We start from the raw sequence: 19,087 nt of genomic DNA, 5'->3' as shown, positions 1-19,087 counted from the left end.
CACAAGGACTCTCTTTCTTTTCTTTAAATTGGTTTTTGCTTCAACTAAGTGAAAACCTGGCAGTTTTTCTTTCTTTTCTTTTCTTTTTTAAACTTGGCATTTTCTAAGTTCACATATTATACCCCTCTCCTCTCCAAATACATGTTTGAGGAAAATGTTCTCTGTAGTCAGGGAAAGCCTTTCCTACTCTTTGGCAAGTTTTCATCTGAGAGGCCCTTTCTTTCATCCCTCTGCACTTGTTTCTCCTGTGGTATGTTCAGTGCCATCAGTAAACACTCCAGCAGAGCAACTTAGCAACAGCAAGGGTACTTTTCCAAAATCTAGAAGTTTTTCCAGCTAATGACAGGGTAACTTGGTCCCACTGAAAAGGCATATTGGTCTTCCTTCTACCTGCCACTTTGGGGATAAGGATTGGAAATATCATGTATTTAGAGAGGAAAATGTATATAAAAGAGCATTGAATCTGGTGGTGGCTCTGCCATCAACAGAAGGACAGTAGGCATGGCATTTACAATGCCTGGGGCCTCAATTTCATTATCTAAAAAACAAGGTAGTTGAATTATATGATCTCCGAGAATTCATACTGCTTTAAAATACATGATTATTATTCTTAAGAATCTTGAATATAATCACTCTTGGATACATATAGTTTGCCTTTGTCACTTGTTCACTGTACATGAAATTTCTGTCACCACACTTCAAAGGCCTTTTTCTTTGATATCTACCTAATCTAGCATTGATTGATCCTAACAGTATTTGAAAGGAATGTGTCTGATGGAAATCTTGGAGAGTTGGCTTGCAGCAAGTGGAAAGGCCTCAGAAGTGTTTGATGCTATTTCAAGATCTGGTTATCTTTCAGTTATTTGGTTGATGTTTCCCAAGCAACTTGGTCACAACTTGTTAAAATTTCTAGTATAACCACTAAATCCAGGGTAGCTCAATTACCAGGCTAACACAGACCCAGTCCAAATATTCCTTCCATTGTTAGGGTGCTACAGAGACAGGATGGACTTTGGAGTCAGCCGGAGCTGGGAGTTCACAGTCTGACTCTGCCTTTTTCTCATTTTGTGATACAGGTTAATCTCTCTGTGCCTTAGTGTAATCATCATGTAATAGCAATACTTAAGTACTTACCTTAAAAATTGTTACGGGATCAAATGACCGACAAAAAGAGTTTCTCACATGCCTCATTGTGAGAACACCTGACATTTGTATACCTCTTTACCATTTATGAAACACCTCATCAAAGTAGTTTTATTTAGGGAAAGAAATGTGTGATTTTCTTTGCTGGCTAATGTATCATTTAGATATTGAAGCCTGAGTCAGACTTGCTAGGTAGGGGTCCCTGGACCTTTGGAACTGGGTCAGGTCCAGAGCCTTGGTTATTTTGCGGGACTCTCATAAAAACATTCTTTTATGTTTTCTAGGAATCTGAATTTCTGTGTTTGGAATTTGATGAAGTCAAGGTCAATCAACTCCTAAAGAAGCTTTCAGAGGTAGAAGAAAGTATCAGCACACTGATGCAGCCAGCCTAGCTGAAGAGGGAGTTGTTGAAGCAAAGGTGTTCATGATTCCTCCCCCTGTGACCTGGGTTTTTTTGTTGTTGTTTTGTTGTTTTTTTAAAAAATCTTTTCCCCCATTAGTATTAAATCCTCAAATTCAAATCTTATCTGTCTTTGCTTTCTGGCATTTCTTTCTCTTTCCCTTTCATTCACTCTTCAAATTTTAAGTTGTACTGCTTGTACTTCAGCATGCAGAGATGCTCATAAGAGCATTTTATTTCATTTTAAGATTTTATTTTTAAGTAATCTCTATACCCAGCGTGGGGCTCGAACTCACAACCCCAGGATCAAGAGTCACATGCTCCAGTGACCGAGCCAGCCAGCTGCCCCATCATAAAGGCATTTTAAAAATAAGGCTTTTTTGGCTGGGTGATGGACATTGGGGAGGGTATGTGCTATGGTGAGCACTGTGAATTGTGTAAGACTGATGAATCACAGACCTGTACTCCTGAAACAAATAATATGTGTTAATTAAAAAAAAGAACTGATAAAATCCAATTCCTCAAAACCCCAAATAATCCAATTAAAATTGGGCAGAAGACATGAACAGGCATTTCTCCAAAGAAAACATCCAGATGACCAACAGACATGTGAAAAGATGCTCAGCATCACTCATCATCAGAGAAATACAAATCAAAACTACAATGAGATAATCACCTCACACCTGTCGAATGAATAAAGTCAAAAACACAAGAAGCAATAAGTATGGGCAAGGATATGGAGAAAAAAGAACCCTTGTGCATTGTTGTTGGGAATGCAAACTGGAACATCCAGTATGAAAAACAGTATGGATGTTCCTCAAAAAAATAAAAATAGAATTACTATATGATCCAGTAATTCCACTATTGGATATTTACCCTAAGAAAATGAAAAAACTAATTTCAAAAGATATATGCACCCCTATGTTTATAGCAGCATGATTTACAATAGTCAAGATATGGAAGCAACTTAAATGTTCATCAGTACCTGAATGGATAAAGAAGTGTGTGTGTGTGTGTGTGTGTGTGTGTGTGTGTGCACGCGTGCACGCATGCATGCGTGTGTCTGATATTACTCAGTCAGAAAAAAGAAAGAAATCTTGGCCATTTGCAACAACATATTTGGAGAATATGAGAATATAGAGTATAATGGTGAAATAAGTCAGTCAGAGAAAAACAAATAGCATATGATTTCACTCATGTGGAATTTAAGAAACAAAACAAAGAAAAAAGACAAACCAATAAAACAGACTCTTATCTATATGGAGAGCAAACTGGTGGTTACTAGAGAGGAAGTGAGTGGGAAAATGGGTGAAACAGGTGAAGGGGATTAAGGGTACACTTATGGAGGGTGCCTGGGTGGCTCAGCAGATTAAAGCCTCTGCCTTTGGCTCAGGTCATGATCCCAGGGTCCTGGGATTGAGCCTCGCATCGGGCTCTCTGCTCAGCAAGGAGCCCGCTTCCCTGTCTCTCTCTACCTGCCTTTCTGCCTACTTGTGATCACTCTCTGTCAAATAAATAAATCTTAAAAAAAAAAAAAGAGTACACTTATGATGGGCCCTGAGTAATGTAGAGAATTGTTGAATCACTAATTACACACCTGAAACTAATACAGCACTGTATGTTAACTATACCAGAATTAAAATTTTTAAAAATTAAAAATGAACAAAAAAAGTAAAAACCTCTGGGGATTAGGTAAATGAAAGAACTTTTAAGACTAGGGATGTTCAGTTTTAAAATTTTTTATATTGGCTATATAATTGCCACCATTATGCCTTCTTCCCCTCAAAATTTTACCAAATCTTTAATAAAGTCTTTTTTAACTGATAAAAAATAAAAAATAAAATAAAAAGAAGGCTTTCAGGACTGTATCTTTAGATACTTGAATTCAGTAGGACTTTAGAAACCCTTGCTATGGTGGTTTATTCCTGGAATAGGAAGTTTAGGAATTTATACATGATAAATCATAGAAGAATTAGAAAAGGGGGTACAAAACATTTTATTCATATAAATACAAGGCTGACCAAAAGCCATGTGTCTTGATCCAAGGCTTAGAGGAGCCTGCCTAACCTAGAAAAGGTTTACTGATCTGGTAAAACCTGCGATACTCCTGGAACTGATTCAGGCATTTGAATTCATTCTCACTAAATCTGGGGGGGGGGTCTGGTTTGATCTGAACCACTGAGAAGCTTGAGCTTTTCTGGAACCTAGAACTGAATGGTCCTTGTCACAAAGAGATTCCCTTCACTTACCTCAAGTCATGTTTGTATGAAGGGGAAAATGTCTGTTGGGCTCATGTGAGGTCTTTTACATCAGGAAGGTTTACTTGGGTCATCAAATAAAACCTCTTCAAGAAAACTAATGTTGGGACACCTGACTGGCTCAGTCAGTAGAACATGTGACTTTTGATCTTGGGGTTGTGAGTGCAGAAATTACTTTAAAATTTTATTAAAAGAAAACTAGTGTAAAAACTAGGTCCTCAGAGAGGTTATACCAAACCCCAAGAATGTTCTATAAGGAGGAAGCTGTCAACCAGTATATGGAGGCCATGGCTGTTGTTTAGCAGGTTTTATCATCTGATACTGATAATATTTAGAAACTCCAGGTGCCTTTGAGACATAATGTGTTCCTAAAATGTAGTTCCCGTGGTTAGTGGTTACACATGTCAGTTCTAATGAGTTTATTCTAGAGCAGAATTAAGTTCTCTTCTGTTAAACATTTCCTCCTAAATCAGTTTGCAGACATTTTAGGAACTCTTCCAACACCCAAGCTAAAAATACGGGCTTCCTCTCAGGTTAAAACCATACCAGCAGTTAGCAAACAATGACCAGAAGGTCTTAAATGTAGCCCCTGTGAACCCTTGAGAAAACATCTTGAAACAGTATGGTAAATAGATTCAGAGAAGGCATGTAATTTGGCTTAAAAACTATTAAAACTTGCTTTCTGTTTCCAGGGCTACTGTCATATGATCCAGGAGAATTTAGATAATGTCTTCTGCTATAAAATGGAGGAAGAGTATCCCATCATGTAATGGGATTCCAGATGTCATTGGAAGGAAGAACGGTAGCTACCCTATTAGTATTGACTCACCTATCCAGTGAAGGTCTGTGAAAGCCTAAAAGAACAATCCATGGGCTCACAGGGAGAGGAAATCATTGTGGTTTGAAGCTCTGTTGAGGTCATCCTATAAAATTAATAGCCACAGAAGTGGATATGGGCTTTTTATTATAACCCCCAAACCCTAGGTCATTGAAAAATCTGTTCATGTATACTGAGTTTTTCATAATAATAGGAGTAAAAAAAAAAAACTGGTCACTGAAGGTGGTCCCACATTTAACAGTAAATACTTTGGAATACAAGTGATTTTAGAAAGGGTATGTTTGTGTGTGTGTGTGTGTGTGTGTGTGTGTGTGTGTGTGAGTGTGAGTGTGTGTGTGCGCGCACGCATGCCACATCTTCTTCATCTCTGGATGGACCCTTGGGTTTCTTCCGTATCTTGGCTATTGCAAATAATGCTGCAGTAAACAAAGGGGTACATTTATCTTTTTGAATTAATATTTTCTTTTTCTTTGGGAAAATATCTAGTAGTGGAATTATTAGATCATATGTTAATTCTATTTTTAATTTTCTGAGGAATCTCCATACTGTTTTCCATAGTGGTTGCCCCATTTGGCATTCTCACCGAAAGCACAGGTTTCCTTTTTCTCCATATTCTTGCTAGCATTTGTTATTTCTTGTCTTTTTGATTTTGGCCATTCAGACAAATGTGAGGTGATATCTCATTGTGGTTTTGGTTTGCATTTCCCCGATGATTAATAATGCTGAGCATCTTTTCACATATCTGTTGGCCATTTGTATGGCTTTTTGGGAAAAAATGTCTATTCAGGTCCTCTGCCCATTTTAATTGTGTTATTTGGGGGTTTTGTCTTCTTTAATGATGATTCAAAAGGAACTACCGCACTTAAAAATTTCATTTGACTGAAGTCTCTCCCAAATGCAAGAAGGTGGTGAAAAGCAAAGGATGACATTGAGTATCTGAAATCTTTAATAGCTGACATGGTGTCAAGCTGTTGGTTACTGAAATTCTTTTTTTAGACCTGAGTGAAATTTTGGAAAACAGAATATGAATGGAAATTCGAGGATATTGAATGTTAAACAGATGTTAGAAAATAATGTTTTCTTGAGTACACAATAAATATCTAAATTAGTGAAGGGACAAGGATAAGAAGGAAGCCTTCTAGAGTCAGCTCAGAAATGATTGAATATTTTCCTAAAAGAACAGGATGCTGGAAGGGATGGGCCTTAGTAGGACAATTGCCACCTTATAATTTTAGCTATCCCAACTTTCCAGCCAATTTTTTCAGTATTTTACGTAATGACTTAGCTAGAAGGGAAAAGTCAAGCAGAACATAAGTAGTTTGCACTTACCTCTAGCTGTAAAGTATATAGCTTTTTACCTCAAAATTTGAGAAATAGCAGTTTTTTAATCTAAGTTCAGTCAGATCTCAGTTCTCCGTTACCTGGGAATGGTCATGATTGTCATAGCATCATGACTGAATACAACACTGAAGTAACCTTTCTTATAAAGGAACCTGCCTAGGCCTGCTTCCTAGTGCAAACTAACATATCTTGCAAGTTTAGTACATATATTATCAGAATAAAATACTAAACCTATATGTGAGCACATAGCAAAATATGAGTATTTATATCATTTACTCACCAAGGACTATAATTGGGCTTTTTTTCTCTTTTATCTATCTACTCCTGGCTAGTTTTCTTTTCTTTTTTAAGTAGGCTTCAATGCCCAAAATGGGGCTTGAATTCACAACTCTGAGATCAAGAGTTGCATGCTCTACTGCCTGAACCAGCCAGGTGCTCCTTGGCTAGATTTCTGTTTCAAATTCTGTTTATTCAGAGGAGGCAGACAGGGAAGAAAAAGAAAGTGTGGAAATATGGATTTCACAAGTGCAAGAAGTATTAAACTATTAATTGAAAAGAAATTTAGGCTGAAAAATGAAAATAGTTAAAGTCCTTAACACTGTTATTATACTGTTTTTACATTAAAGAAATAAAAATAAATTGGGAGGGTTTATGATTCATAAATAATGGCTGTTTTTGGAATCATGGCTAAGATTTGGCACTGATCTCAAGATGACTGGGAAGCTTTTGGTAGAAACCCTTTTTGCCATCTTTAAAAGGGGGGGAAATATCTGGACAGATGGGCAGAGGACTTACATAAGGCCATGGTCAAGAAGAGACCTCAAGGCAGTATCTTCCATTTCCATATTCTATCTGCCAAACCCTCCAAAAGAATATATGCTTGAAAAAAATACCTGTGTCCTTGCTCGTTGTGTTTACATAATGACCGTTCCTAGAGTGATGGCTTTTGTATACAGATGTGACCTAGGGGATGTAAGGCCCTATGTCATTTGCAACCTGCATCCATGTTAGACCTGCCTCTGTGCTGAGGCTGCTGAGGCTCTTTGTAGAACCTAATGATGTTTCTGATGACCTTGGCCTTACTGTCCACTCAGTGCCACTCATTTTTGGAAGCAGTGTGTAAGACAAGTCTATTACCACATGGGGCTTCCTGGCTGTCCTCAGTACCCAGGTAGGCAGCAGATTGTCTTTATCCTCCCTGGACAGCCATGATCCAAGCTTACTAAGTGTAACAACTCTTGGCCATTCCTTCATTGCAACAATGTCTGTAGTGAATTTTATGGCAGCTGCTTCCTCACTATTATGGTTTTCTCAACATGGTCTACCTATGGTGGATAGAACAGAGATTAAAAATAATTTTTTTAACATTTTAGTTTAAAAGTAATACAAGCTCATTAGAGGCACTGGGGTGGCTCAGTCGATCATCTGACTCTTGATTTTGGCTGAGGGCATGATCTCAGGGTCATGAGATTGAGCCCTGTGTCAGGTTCTGTGCTGGGTGTAGAATCTGCTTAGGATTCTTTCTCTCCCTGTCCCTCTGCCCCTCCCTTGCTCGCTCTCTATCTAAAAAATACTATGTTCATTTAAAAAAATTACTCATAATTTTTTTATTTTTTCATAATTTAATTTTTAAATCAGTACAAAACTTGAGCAAAATGTGATTCTCCCTTGCTTTCTGCTTTTAAAAAAAATACCTCTCTTCTGGGGTGCCTGGCTGGCTCAGTCAGAAGAGCATGCAACTCTTGGCCTCAGGGTTATAAATTTGAGTCTCACATTGGGTGCAGAGATTACTTAAAAAAATCTTTGGAAAAAAAATAAAGGTAAAAAATCTCTTTCCCTAGAAGTAGTTATAACAGTTTGGTCTGTTTCCTTCCAGATATTCTCTATGCACACAAAAATATATTACTAGTTACTCTTTGAAAGCATCATTTCAGAAACATCGATCACAGCTGAAAGATACAACAAAAACAAAAAATACACTACAGGGAAAAAGTAGAGATTAAATGATACAGATGAATGGATCAGTTGTCTGGAAGAAGGGTAATGGAAATCTCCCAAGCTGATGGCAAAAAGAAACAAGAATTTTTAAAAATAAGGATAAGTTTAAGGGACTTCTGGAACATCAAGCATACTAACATTTGAATCATAGGGTCGGGCGCCTGGGTGGCTCAGTGGGTTGGGCCGCTGCCTTCGGCTCAGGTCATGATCTCAGGGCCCTGGGATTGAGTCCCACATCAGGCTCTCTGTTCAGCAGGGAGCCTGCTTCCTCCTTCTCTCTGCCTGCCTCTCTGCCTACTTGTGATCTCTCTCTGTCAAATAAATAAATAAGATCTTTAAAAAAAAATTTTGAATCATAGGGTCTCAGAGGGAAAAGAGAGAAAAGTAGGCAGAAAACGTACTTGGAGAAATAATAGCTGAAAACATTTCTGACCTGGAAAAGGAAACAGACAACCAGGTTCAAGAGGCAAAGAGAGTTCCAAACAAGATAAACCCAAAGAGATCCACACCAAAATACATCATAATTAAAATTCAAAAATAGAAGGAATAACAGAAAAGCAATTGGTTACATATAACCAATTGTCCATAAGTCTATAAGCTGATTTTTCAGCAGGAACTTTGTAACCAGAAGGAAATGGCACAATATATTGAAAGTACTAAAAGGAAAAAACTTAAAACCAAGAATACTTTACCTAGCAAGGTTATCATTCATATTGAAGGGGAGATACAGAGTTTCCCAGACAAGCAAAAGCTGAAAGAGTTTGCTACCACTAAACTGGCCTTATAAGAAATACTAAAAGGAGTTCTTTAAGAAGAAAAGACTATAAAAAGAAAGAAATAAATACATATTTTTTAAAAATCTCACTGGTAAAGGCAAACATATAGTAGAAGTATTCATAAAGCTAGTATGAAAGTTGAAAGAGTAGTGAAACCAACTATATCTACAATAATGAGTTAAGGGACACACAGAATGAAAAGATGGAAAGGATGATGTCAGAACATAAAGTGGAGCTACAGTGTAGTGCTTTTAGAATGCGTTTGAATTTAGGCGACCACCAACTGAAAATAGACAGCTGTATATAACGTTCTTTGTGAACTTCTTGATAACCACAAGACAAAAACCTCTAAGAGGCAGACCAAAAATAAAGAGGAATCCAGTCGTAACACTAAAGACAGTCATTAAATCACAAGGGAAGCATGCAAAAGAAGATGAACAGAGAAGAACTATAAAAACAACTAGAAAACAATCAACAAAATGACAATATATACATACCTATCAGTAATTATTTAAATAGAAATGGACTAAATGCTTAAATTAAAAGACAAAGCATGGCTGAATGGATAAAATACAAGACTCATCTATATGCTGGCGATATAAGAGACTCAGTTCTAAAGACACACAAAAAGTGAAAATGAAGGGATCAGAAAAGATACTCCATGCAAATGGAAATGAAGGTTGGGGTAGCAATACTTTTATCAGACAAATAGACTTTAAAACAAAGCCTGTAACAAGAGATAAAGAAGGGCATTACATAGAGATAAAGGGCTCAATCCATCAAGATGAAACTCTTGCAAATATTTCTGTACCCAGTGAAGGAACACCTATATATATAAAACAAATATTAACAGACAAAAAGGGGAAAATTGACAGTAATACAATAATAGTAGGCACCTTAACTCTCCACATACATACATTTCCAGGAATGCGTGGGTCACACCTCTTCATAGAAATGGTCTTTCTTTTTTCTTAGTGGGTGTTTACAAACCTGGATCATACCTCATTATCTGGGGCTCAGGTTCTTGGTGATGAGCTATGAGAAATGGAGAGCTGAGAAAAGGGAGATGAATGCAGTTGTGTTCCCATGGAAGACAAACAAAGCTAAACATAGCCCGAGCAAGAGAACCTATGACTGCTAACAGACATGGGACTGTGCAAGTGAACAAACCCCAAAGCTCACTCCCTCCTTGGGGAGCTGAGGCCAGAAGCAGTTTCTGTAGCATCCCTAGCAGAGCTGTGGACCCGTTCTGACTTAGAAGGGAGATGAGGTCTGTTGTTCTTTCAAGGGTTGCTTATCTTCCTTCTGAAGAGAACCCCTGGGGGCCTAGGTTCTAGAAAAGGAAGGGGAATTGAGAAGAAGGTTCTTGGGGAGGGAAAATTTTACTCCACTGTTGAAGGTTCTTTTGGCTGGTCTAAGAATTAAATTGACATTTTAGCAGAAGAAAATAAAATTTATGGGGATTCAATAAGAATAGGAGGCCAACAGGTAGTCAGACAGTTGAGGTTTATATTGTCATTCTCAATGAATGAGAACACGATGGGGTCTGGGATTTCAAAGGGAAGGAAGACAATTCACAAGAAGATGAAAAAGAGTAAATATGTTTAGTAAACAAATGTTTGCTAGGCCATACAGAAACAGTGGGACACAGGAATTTTAACAGACTACCAAGTTCCTCCCGGTCCACCACTTCTAGTTTATGTTATGCTGTGGTTATCTCTGGTGATAGCTCCCTTCCTGGAGGAGGTCCTCCATCTAAATTGTTCTAGGCACCGAGAGGGAAGTTGAAGATTATTCCTGGGCCTTCTGTTTCTTAAAAACCCACATTTTCCTTCCCTATAGTACTGCCTTTAAAACTTGTCCAAGAAGTTTACAGTCTACAAGTTGAGTTGGTCCTTTAGTCCTGAGAATAGGACAGCTCAGCTGAACTCATTTTAGCAGGCTGTGATGCAGGTACACTTCCAAAGTAGGCCTGTGGTTCAAGTAAGCAGGTATTAAACAAGAGGCATTTCTAAGGAAATTTTAAACAATGGGTAATGATTGGAGCAAATTATAAACCAGTTTCTGAGTTTGGATGGCAGCCAATTTAGAAGATTTCTAAATGTCCAACTTGAGGTATCCTAAGGTAGAGTGAAGGCAGGCAGTGGCAATCTGCTAGATTTTCCTGGGTTGCAGTTTGAATACCCTGATAATCATTCTAAGTGGCCACACAGCAACTGGCACAAGTGTTATCCATATATGAGCTGTTGTAGTGATTTCTCGAAGGCATTTATATTCTCAAGGCATTTATATTCAATCTATAGGGCTTCAGGGAAAAGGACACTTAGTTGTCAATGGTTCCAAGTCAGAAGGGCAGGAGAAAAATTAGAAACAGAATTTTGGAGGGTTGTAGCCAGATATTGGAAGAAACAAGAATTAAGGATTTAGCCCAGTTTAAAATGAGAATCGAATATTCACAAGGTGTTCCATTGAAACAGTTTTTTTTTTTCTCTCAACAGTCTCCCTCATTTCTACCAAAGATAGCCAAACTAGGACTAATTTGTTTGCAAACTAAGCCTTGTTTCAATAAATTTGGCTTGATTATTTCTGCTTAAGTGCAACAGGAATAGCAATTGATCATGTAGGTTCTTTTATTTTTTTTAAAGATTTTATTTATTTATTTGACACAGAGAGAGAGGTCAAAAGTAGGCAGAGCAGCAGGAAGAGATAGAAGGGGAAGCAGCCTCCCCACTGAGCGAGAGGCCAATGCGGGGCTTGATCCCAGGACCCTGAGATCATGACCCGAGCCAAAGGCAGAGACCCAACCCACTAAGCCACCCAGGCGCCCCAATCATGTAGGTTCTTTTAAATCTACTTTGCTGGGACCTTTCAGAAGGAATCTCCAGATTGAATGTTTAGCTGCCAAATACTTGTCATTAGACTTTGCCTGCAATACCTATAGCTTTGGGTTATTTTATCTCTTTTCCAGGTCCCCAAAATATCCTGAGGTTCCTGCACTTGCCAGGAAGTGACTTTTTTTTACTCACTTGGTAAGGCTGCTGGGAACACTGTAAACAAGGCATCAGGCTGCTATTTCCAAAGGGCTAAGTCAACCTTAGTTTCTTAAAGCTGTCTGGTCATATATGAATCTATGTACATCTCTCAAGTATGACATTCCAGTCAAAGCCTAAGTAATATAACCAGTGTTTTCAATAGTGGCGTTACAATGAGAACAGATTCTTATTGAACTTAGCAAATAAACATGTTGCCAGAGTAAGAATATTCATTAAGAGCTTTTGAGTTCTAGAGGGATACACAGTAGGGAGAAAAAGATAAATGTTTCAACTCTGCACAGATACAATTTATCAAGTTGCTGTAAGGCATAGTTAGAGGAAATTTTCCTTTTATCTGGAAAATTAAAAATTAAAGAACTGCACTATTACAAATCGAAGTTGATAAAAATTACATTCATTTTCCTCAGTTTATTCAGTCCTATGTAATTCATTTTTGTTCTCCTTGAGCAAGTTACTGTTTCTCTACTCTAGAAATTTTTATCAAGCTCAGATTTATGATCTTAAAGTTATCAGAAATCCAATAGAAGCATTTTTGCAGGAACACTTCTGTAAAAGCATTAGAGCAAAAGAATGACTGTAAATGACAAAAGACTTTAAAATGGCCTGGTTAAAGGTCTAATTAGGGTTCATTACAATGCAATTGACAAGGAAATTTGGTTATTTCTGTGACATACAACATTTTAAGATAATAACTAGGATTATGACTGATGACATGCCAGTACTTATCAGAATTTTTAGGAATTTTGTACAATTTCTAGAACACTTAAATTAATATTTATCCATACAATATAACCTGAGAAGATTATCCACCATTTATTTGACAATGTTTTTCATGTATTTTAACTTATCAAATAAGCCTAGTTCATTTAATGTCTTTTACAAGGAGAGATAAAAATCTTGTGATTTTTTAGGAACCCTCTGAAAAATTCCAAAGTTATTTTGAGGTTAAAATGGCTTCATTTAGGGTTTTAATTTTGGATAGTTTGTCAAAATGTCAAAAAGGTTTTAAAACACTTGGTCATATAGGATCAGAGATCACTGTGAAACATTGCCCTAGTTATCCACTTAACCCTGGTGACAAAGACTTTGCAGACAAATACAGAAAGTTAAATGATCATAAAAAAGAAAAACAGCTCTTTTCATATTGAGAAGATTCTATTTTCTTAAGTAATGAAAGGTCTGATAAAGACAACATGAAGCATAGGATGTTATTTTGATAAAACACAGAATTTTGTTTTCTAGACAGATTAAGAGCAAAGAAAAACCCTTCATAATTTCTTATTATCAAGAGCAGACCAATAGTCTAAGAACACTGTCCTTTGAACACAGAGAAAATTCAAATTTTAATTTTGCACCAGCTTACTTTTGATATTAAAACTCATTTACTTAATTAAATTCATTCCAATGTTAGGCAGTCTCTACCATACGTAAAATGTGTCTCTGAAGGGCTCCTGGATGGCTCAGTTGGTTAGACAACTGCCTTCGGCTCAGGTCACAATCTTGGAGTCCCAGGATCGAGTCCCCCATCAGGCTCTCAGCTCTATGGGGAGTCTGCTTCTCTCTCTGACCTTCTCGCCTCTCATGCTCTCTCTCACTGTCTCTCTCTCAAATAAATAAATAAAATCTTAAAAAAAAAAATGTGTGTCTCTGAAGATTCCTTTTCCATAAACCTATGACTTTCTTTTCTACATCCAGATTTTGTCCCTTTTTCTTATAGCCAGATTTGCTTTAAGAAAAATTTACTTTCTTTCCCTTAACAAAAACATCGCCGTGCCTCATAACTCATCTTGCCCAAAACATATGCAACTTTTCTTATATACAGTTTCCCTTGATATTTCTAGTAGTTTCAATCACATATATTAAAATTCTTAACTCTTAGAACCTTTAATTTCTACTGACAATGAAGTAGTAAGAAATTGTGAATTGTCTATTATACCAGCAATCTGTAGATTGGCAAATTTATTAATATATTTTATAAATCCTAGAAACATATGCCTCTTCATAATACAGTCTTTCATCATAACTTAACAAGACATATTTACCAACAAACCCATTATCTTTAGTTCCTCTGTATTAGTGTTAAAAAATTTTTCAATTAAGTACATTTGAGGATCCAATAGGCAAGATTCATGAATAGAGTAGCATTCTTTTTACCAAATAGAAAGGAGCTCCAAGTATCTGTGTAAAATAGAAGGCTTTCATAGGCAGAAAGGGCAGTAATTAGTGTTCAGCATTTTATCTTATTTGGAAATGATTTAGGTACTTCATGAATTTAACTTATTATTTAATTTAACTTAGCAAACTTTTAAAGTTTCAGGCTCCCCAAAAGATTTTGGAAACTATTTTTACTTACACATACCAGAAAGCAAAAAAAATTTTTTTTAAATATTTTATTTATTGAGAGATTGAGAGAGAACGAGAGAGAGCATGAGCAGGGAGGAGAGGGAGAAGCAGGCTCCCTGCTGAATAGGCAGCCCGGCCCAGGGCTGGATCCCAGGACCCTGGGATCATGACCTGAGCCTAAGGTGGATGCTTAACCTACTGAGCCACCCAGGCACCCAAAACATTTTTTTGTTTTTTAAAGATTTTGTTTATTCATTTGACAGACGGAGATCACAAGTAGGCAGAAAGGCAGGCAGAGAGAGAGGAAAGGAAGCAGGCCCCCTGCTGAGCAGAGAGCCCGATACGGCTCGATCCCAGGACCCTGGGATCATGAACTGAGCCGAAAGCAGAGGCTTTAATCCACTGAGCCACCCAGGTGCCTCCCAAAACAGTTTTTTAACTTTTTTTTTTTTTTTCTTAAACTAAGCTCTAACCCCTGGTGAGGCTTGAACTCATGACCCTGAGATCAAGCGTTGCATGCTACATTGACGGAGCCAGCCAGGCACCCCTCATAAAACATAATTTTTGTTATAAAGTTCACTGAAGAGCTCTTTGCTCATTTACATATATCTAAATCATTTGCTCTCAACAACTATGTTTAGATTACCTATGAAAATTTCATGAGACATTAGACAAAATCAGCCACCATTCAAAGTTAGAGATAACATGAACTTATTTGATTAAGAAAGCCAGATAGAATAAAAAGTTGTGTGTCTGGATTATATGCAATTTTGGTAAGTCAAAGACACATCTATTTTAATCAAACCAGCAACCTTAAATTAGCTTTTTACTGAATATTTTTCTATGCCATGTGAACCTGAAATACATTTAGATTAAGTTTCTATTTTATTTTTGAGAATTTTTATGAATGCTAAAGTTATATAAGCCCTTTTCTTTAAGCTAATCAAATGAACTTTTTCGAACTATTTTTAGCAATACCATCAGAGGGAGAAAAAACACCATATCTAGATCTAGCAGAAATAGACATACATATCGACAAATACAGAGATCTTATAACTTCTCTTTTAAAACATTATAAAACTCACTATGTTATAAGTAACAGTTGGAATAATTTATGTTTATTTGCTCAGATGACCTAAGGTTTCTTAATATTTCTGGAGAATGATTTTAAGGTTTGTATTTGTTTCTGGAAGAACAAATGCTGTGGTCTATAGTCTCAGCCCTTTTTTGCAGTTTATGTTTTTAAAAGGCCTCAATTTCTTTTCTTCTTCTTTTTTTTTTTTCTTTAGTCTTAGGCAAGTGTGGGTGTTATTTTAGTTATCTCCTGGGGTCTTTATATTTCAAAGACATGGTAAGATTTATATCTTCAAGGGACAGAGAAAGAATGCAAGTTTCTCCAAGAGGGACTTTGGTTTTCTAAGGCCAATAATTTGTGAGTTATTTGAGATAAATAGAGGAGGTTTTAGGATTGGAAAAAAAAAGAAAAGAAAAAAAAAAGGAATAGATGGATGTTTGATTTCGTCTAGAGTTGCATTTTTTTTAGTTTTGCAAAGATTTGTAAGATAAGGACTGTTGCTCTCATTTTTTTTTTCTTTTCTTTTTACATGCAGGACAGTTGTATTTCCAATGTCCTAATTTTTTTACAGTATCCATAAATGTCTGAAGGCAAGTAGGAAGGGGTCCGAATGGACTTTGATTTTTGTTATTAGTCTATGTCTGGTTTTTGATCTTGTTAAGGGAGTCCCTAAGGCTAGCTGTGATACCAATAAGACAGTGAGAGATCTCTAAAAGGAAATTTTTTCCTTTCAAATATAGCCAATTTAGAGGACCATCATCTGGCCATAGACAAGTAGAATCTTCTGTTAGTCTCAATAGTGATTTAAACCAATAAGCCTTTTTACAGCTTAACCGCGGACCAAAGAGGCATCCCCAAAGGAGAGTGCAAAAATGGACCCCTCATACGATCCAGCAAACTTACTCCCAGAATTAGTCTAAGAAAGATCTAGCTGCAAATGGGATGGATGCAAATCACGTTTCTTTCTGGCCAAATTAGTGACAAGGAAGGTTGAGATGACAAAGTCCCTTTAGGGACCAGAACCCCTTACAACAAATTCCTCTGAGAACTGGCACAGTCGGACAAAGACAATGCTGGGTATTTGAGCCACAGCCTAGTGGGCTTGTTGCCAGATGCATGCTGGTATGTGCATCCAACAGTTGGCAGAGAGCAGAGAATATTCTCATTGGTTATAAAGCTCAGCTTTTAAGACAGAACAAAATGAGAGGAAAGCCTAGTCAGACCTATGGTTTTCCATACCTTATGACAAATGACACCAAAGTCAGAGGCAGGCGGCAGGGGTGGCTTAGTTGGTTTAAGTGACTGCCTTTGGCTCAGGTCATAATCCCGGAGTCCCAGGATCGAGTCTCGCATCAGGCTCCCCAATCAGCAGGGAGTCTGCTTCTCCCTCTGACCCTCCCTTCTCTCACTTTCTCTCTCAAATAAATAATAATAATACAAAAAATATAAAATCTTAAAAAAAAAAGAGGGGTGCTCAGTCAATTAAGGATCTGCCTTGGGCTTCCTGCTCAGTGGGGAGCCTGCTTCTCCCTCTCCCTTTGGTCCCCACCCCCTTTCTGCTCTCTTTCAAATAAATAAATAAAATCTTAAAAAAAAAAAAGAGGCAAAAGAAAACAATGACCGTCTTTGGGAGGAAAAGGATTGATTGAAAACAAGGGTACTGGAGTTGCTATACCCAATGAACTAGTTTCACACATATTTTTCCCCATTAATCTAAATTTAGATAAAGAAAAGCTCTCTCCCCACTCTCACTTTCATTAGACCCTGTAGGCAAAGATCCAGGAAACTGAGGTAATAAGAATTCTTATATTCTGTCAGCTTTTTGTGAGAAATCCCAGGATCTTCCAGCTATAACAGTCCCAGGGTAAGTAACATCCAGTCAAGTCAGTTAAAGTTTATCCTCTGAACTACTCCAGATGCCAGGAAGGAAGATGTTCACTCCACTCTTCAGGATTCTTTTGCCACCTGCCCTGTCCCTCAAAATAGAGTTCAGTTGTGGAAGATTTAAAGGGAGGGGAGGTTGTCAATATAAAACTGAAATTTGCCAAAAGGGTTTATATCTACGGTTAACCAGTATCAGCCAAAGAATGGCACAAGAAGACAGAGGGGACACGTAACATTTTTTTTCTTCCCTGGAGCCCCCATCTGACTTAGACTTGCTCGCCAGGCCAGGGGTAGAGGTGAGGTGCCAAATCCTGTGGGCACAGAAGGACCACCTGGCTTTGGAGCTCATCCACCTTGAAGGTGTCTATCTTCAGATCCCCTTCTGAGCTGAATGAAAGCAGATCACTTCATAGGTTACTCTGTGGTCCATTAAACTATAGAAATAGCCATTTGCCAGTTAGTGTACCACCACTTCAAGTATAACTTATAGAGAGGGGGGCGCCTGGGTGGCTCAGAGGCTTAAAGCCTCTGCCTTCGGCTCAGGTCATGATCTCAGGGTCCTGGAATCCAGCCCCGCATTGGGCTCTCTGCTCAGCGGGGGTTCTGCTTCCTCCTCTCTCTCTCTGCCTGCCTCTCTGCCTCCTTGTGATCTCTGTCAAATAATTACATAAAATCTTTAAAAAAAAAAATATATATATATATACATATATATATATATATAACTTATAGAGAATTTAGAGAAAATCTTTCCGCATCGTATTAGGAAGTAAATAAATAAATAGTAAACAATAAATATGTAAATAATAATAACCAGACAGGTGGGAAAAGCTGATCCTTCTCTTCTTTGATGCTTATGCATGTGATTTTAGTAAATGGAGAAGAAGAATGTGAAAGTTTAACAAAAAGTCCCTTTCCCTCTTCCTGTATACATAGGGAACAGTTGAATAAAAAACTAAGGGGATTTGACTCTAAGATCCCTGAAGAGCTGGAGAAATCTCTTCACTGGGGATCTGATCCCAGGAGAATCAGCTTGCAGCTCCTTTGGGCAAGCAGCCGGGGAACCAATGCTGGAGGGGCAAGACCCAGCAAGTCCCTGTTGCCTTATGGGAGTCCCAGGACAGAAGTGGTTGCAGTGCATGACAGCAGGCCCCTTCTTTGTAGATAAAATACCACACCTAGTTTTGCACCTGAAAGTTTGACCAATTAACTGTGTTCATGGTTTGTTAAGGAGTTAGTTTCAGGAGACACACAGTGATCAAATATTTGTCCTTCTCTTCCATTTTTTAAAAAAAATCTTATATTGGAGAAGGAGTGAAGATTGCTGGTGATTTGTTCCATTTCTCACCCTTACATTGCCAGGAGCTAAATCACCCAGCTGTTCAGAATTAAACACATGCTCCCAGCTAAACCTCAAAGTGTCTCGAGAGATCTAGTTTTTCAGCTATCAGAAGCATCACCATAGTCATAGGAAAAATCAGTACTCTGTGGTATTTCTTTACTTTCATAGTATTTTTTTTAAAGATTTTATTTATTTATTTGACAGAGAGAGATCACAAGTAGGCAGAGAGGCAGGCAGAGAGAGAGAAGGAAGCAGACTCCCTTCCGAGCAGAGAGCCTGATGTAGGGCTCGATCCCAAGACCCTGAGATCATGACCTGAGCCGAAGGCAGAGGCTTAACTCAATGAGCCACCCAGGCGCCCCAGTGTTTTTATTTTTAATTATAAATGCAGAGAAGGGAGGAGAATCATCATCTTCTCAGTGCCTTTCAGAGGCCATTAGGAGTCTTAATCAGACTTGATATGTCACAAAGTTACCAGAATGCCCTGGCATATATAGGGGGAGGGCAGAAGTATAAGGTCCCCTAGAGGCCTGGGCCAGTAAAGGAGGGATTGAATTCCAGGAGTAAGAGGGTGCCTCTGATTCCAGGAGCTCAGAACCCTGATCTTGGATTTGGTTGGCAGCTTGTGGACATATCTAT

At 37.9% G+C, this 19,087-nt stretch overlaps 1 protein-coding gene across 1 annotated transcript in view; it reads left to right on the top strand.

Annotated features, from left to right (window-relative positions):
- COMMD1 (copper metabolism domain containing 1) overlaps positions 1-1,669 on the top strand; it is a 205,920-nt gene extending 204,251 nt beyond the window's left edge. Inside the window, exon 3 of the mRNA XM_082746707.1 lies at positions 1,428-1,669. Coding sequence (XP_082602833.1) covers positions 1,428-1,535 — 108 coding nt within the window. The 3' untranslated portion in view covers positions 1,536-1,669. The remainder of the gene's footprint in view (positions 1-1,427) is intronic.
- The last annotated feature ends 17,418 nt before the right edge of the window (positions 1,670-19,087 follow it).

Source organism: Mustela nivalis (genome assembly GCF_964662115.1).
Source record: "Mustela nivalis genome assembly, chromosome: 8".
In the NCBI taxonomy this organism is placed as follows: domain Eukaryota; kingdom Metazoa; phylum Chordata; class Mammalia; order Carnivora; family Mustelidae; genus Mustela; species Mustela nivalis.
The sequence above is the reverse complement of the archived record's forward strand: the minus strand, read 5'-3'. Positions and strand labels throughout refer to the sequence as shown.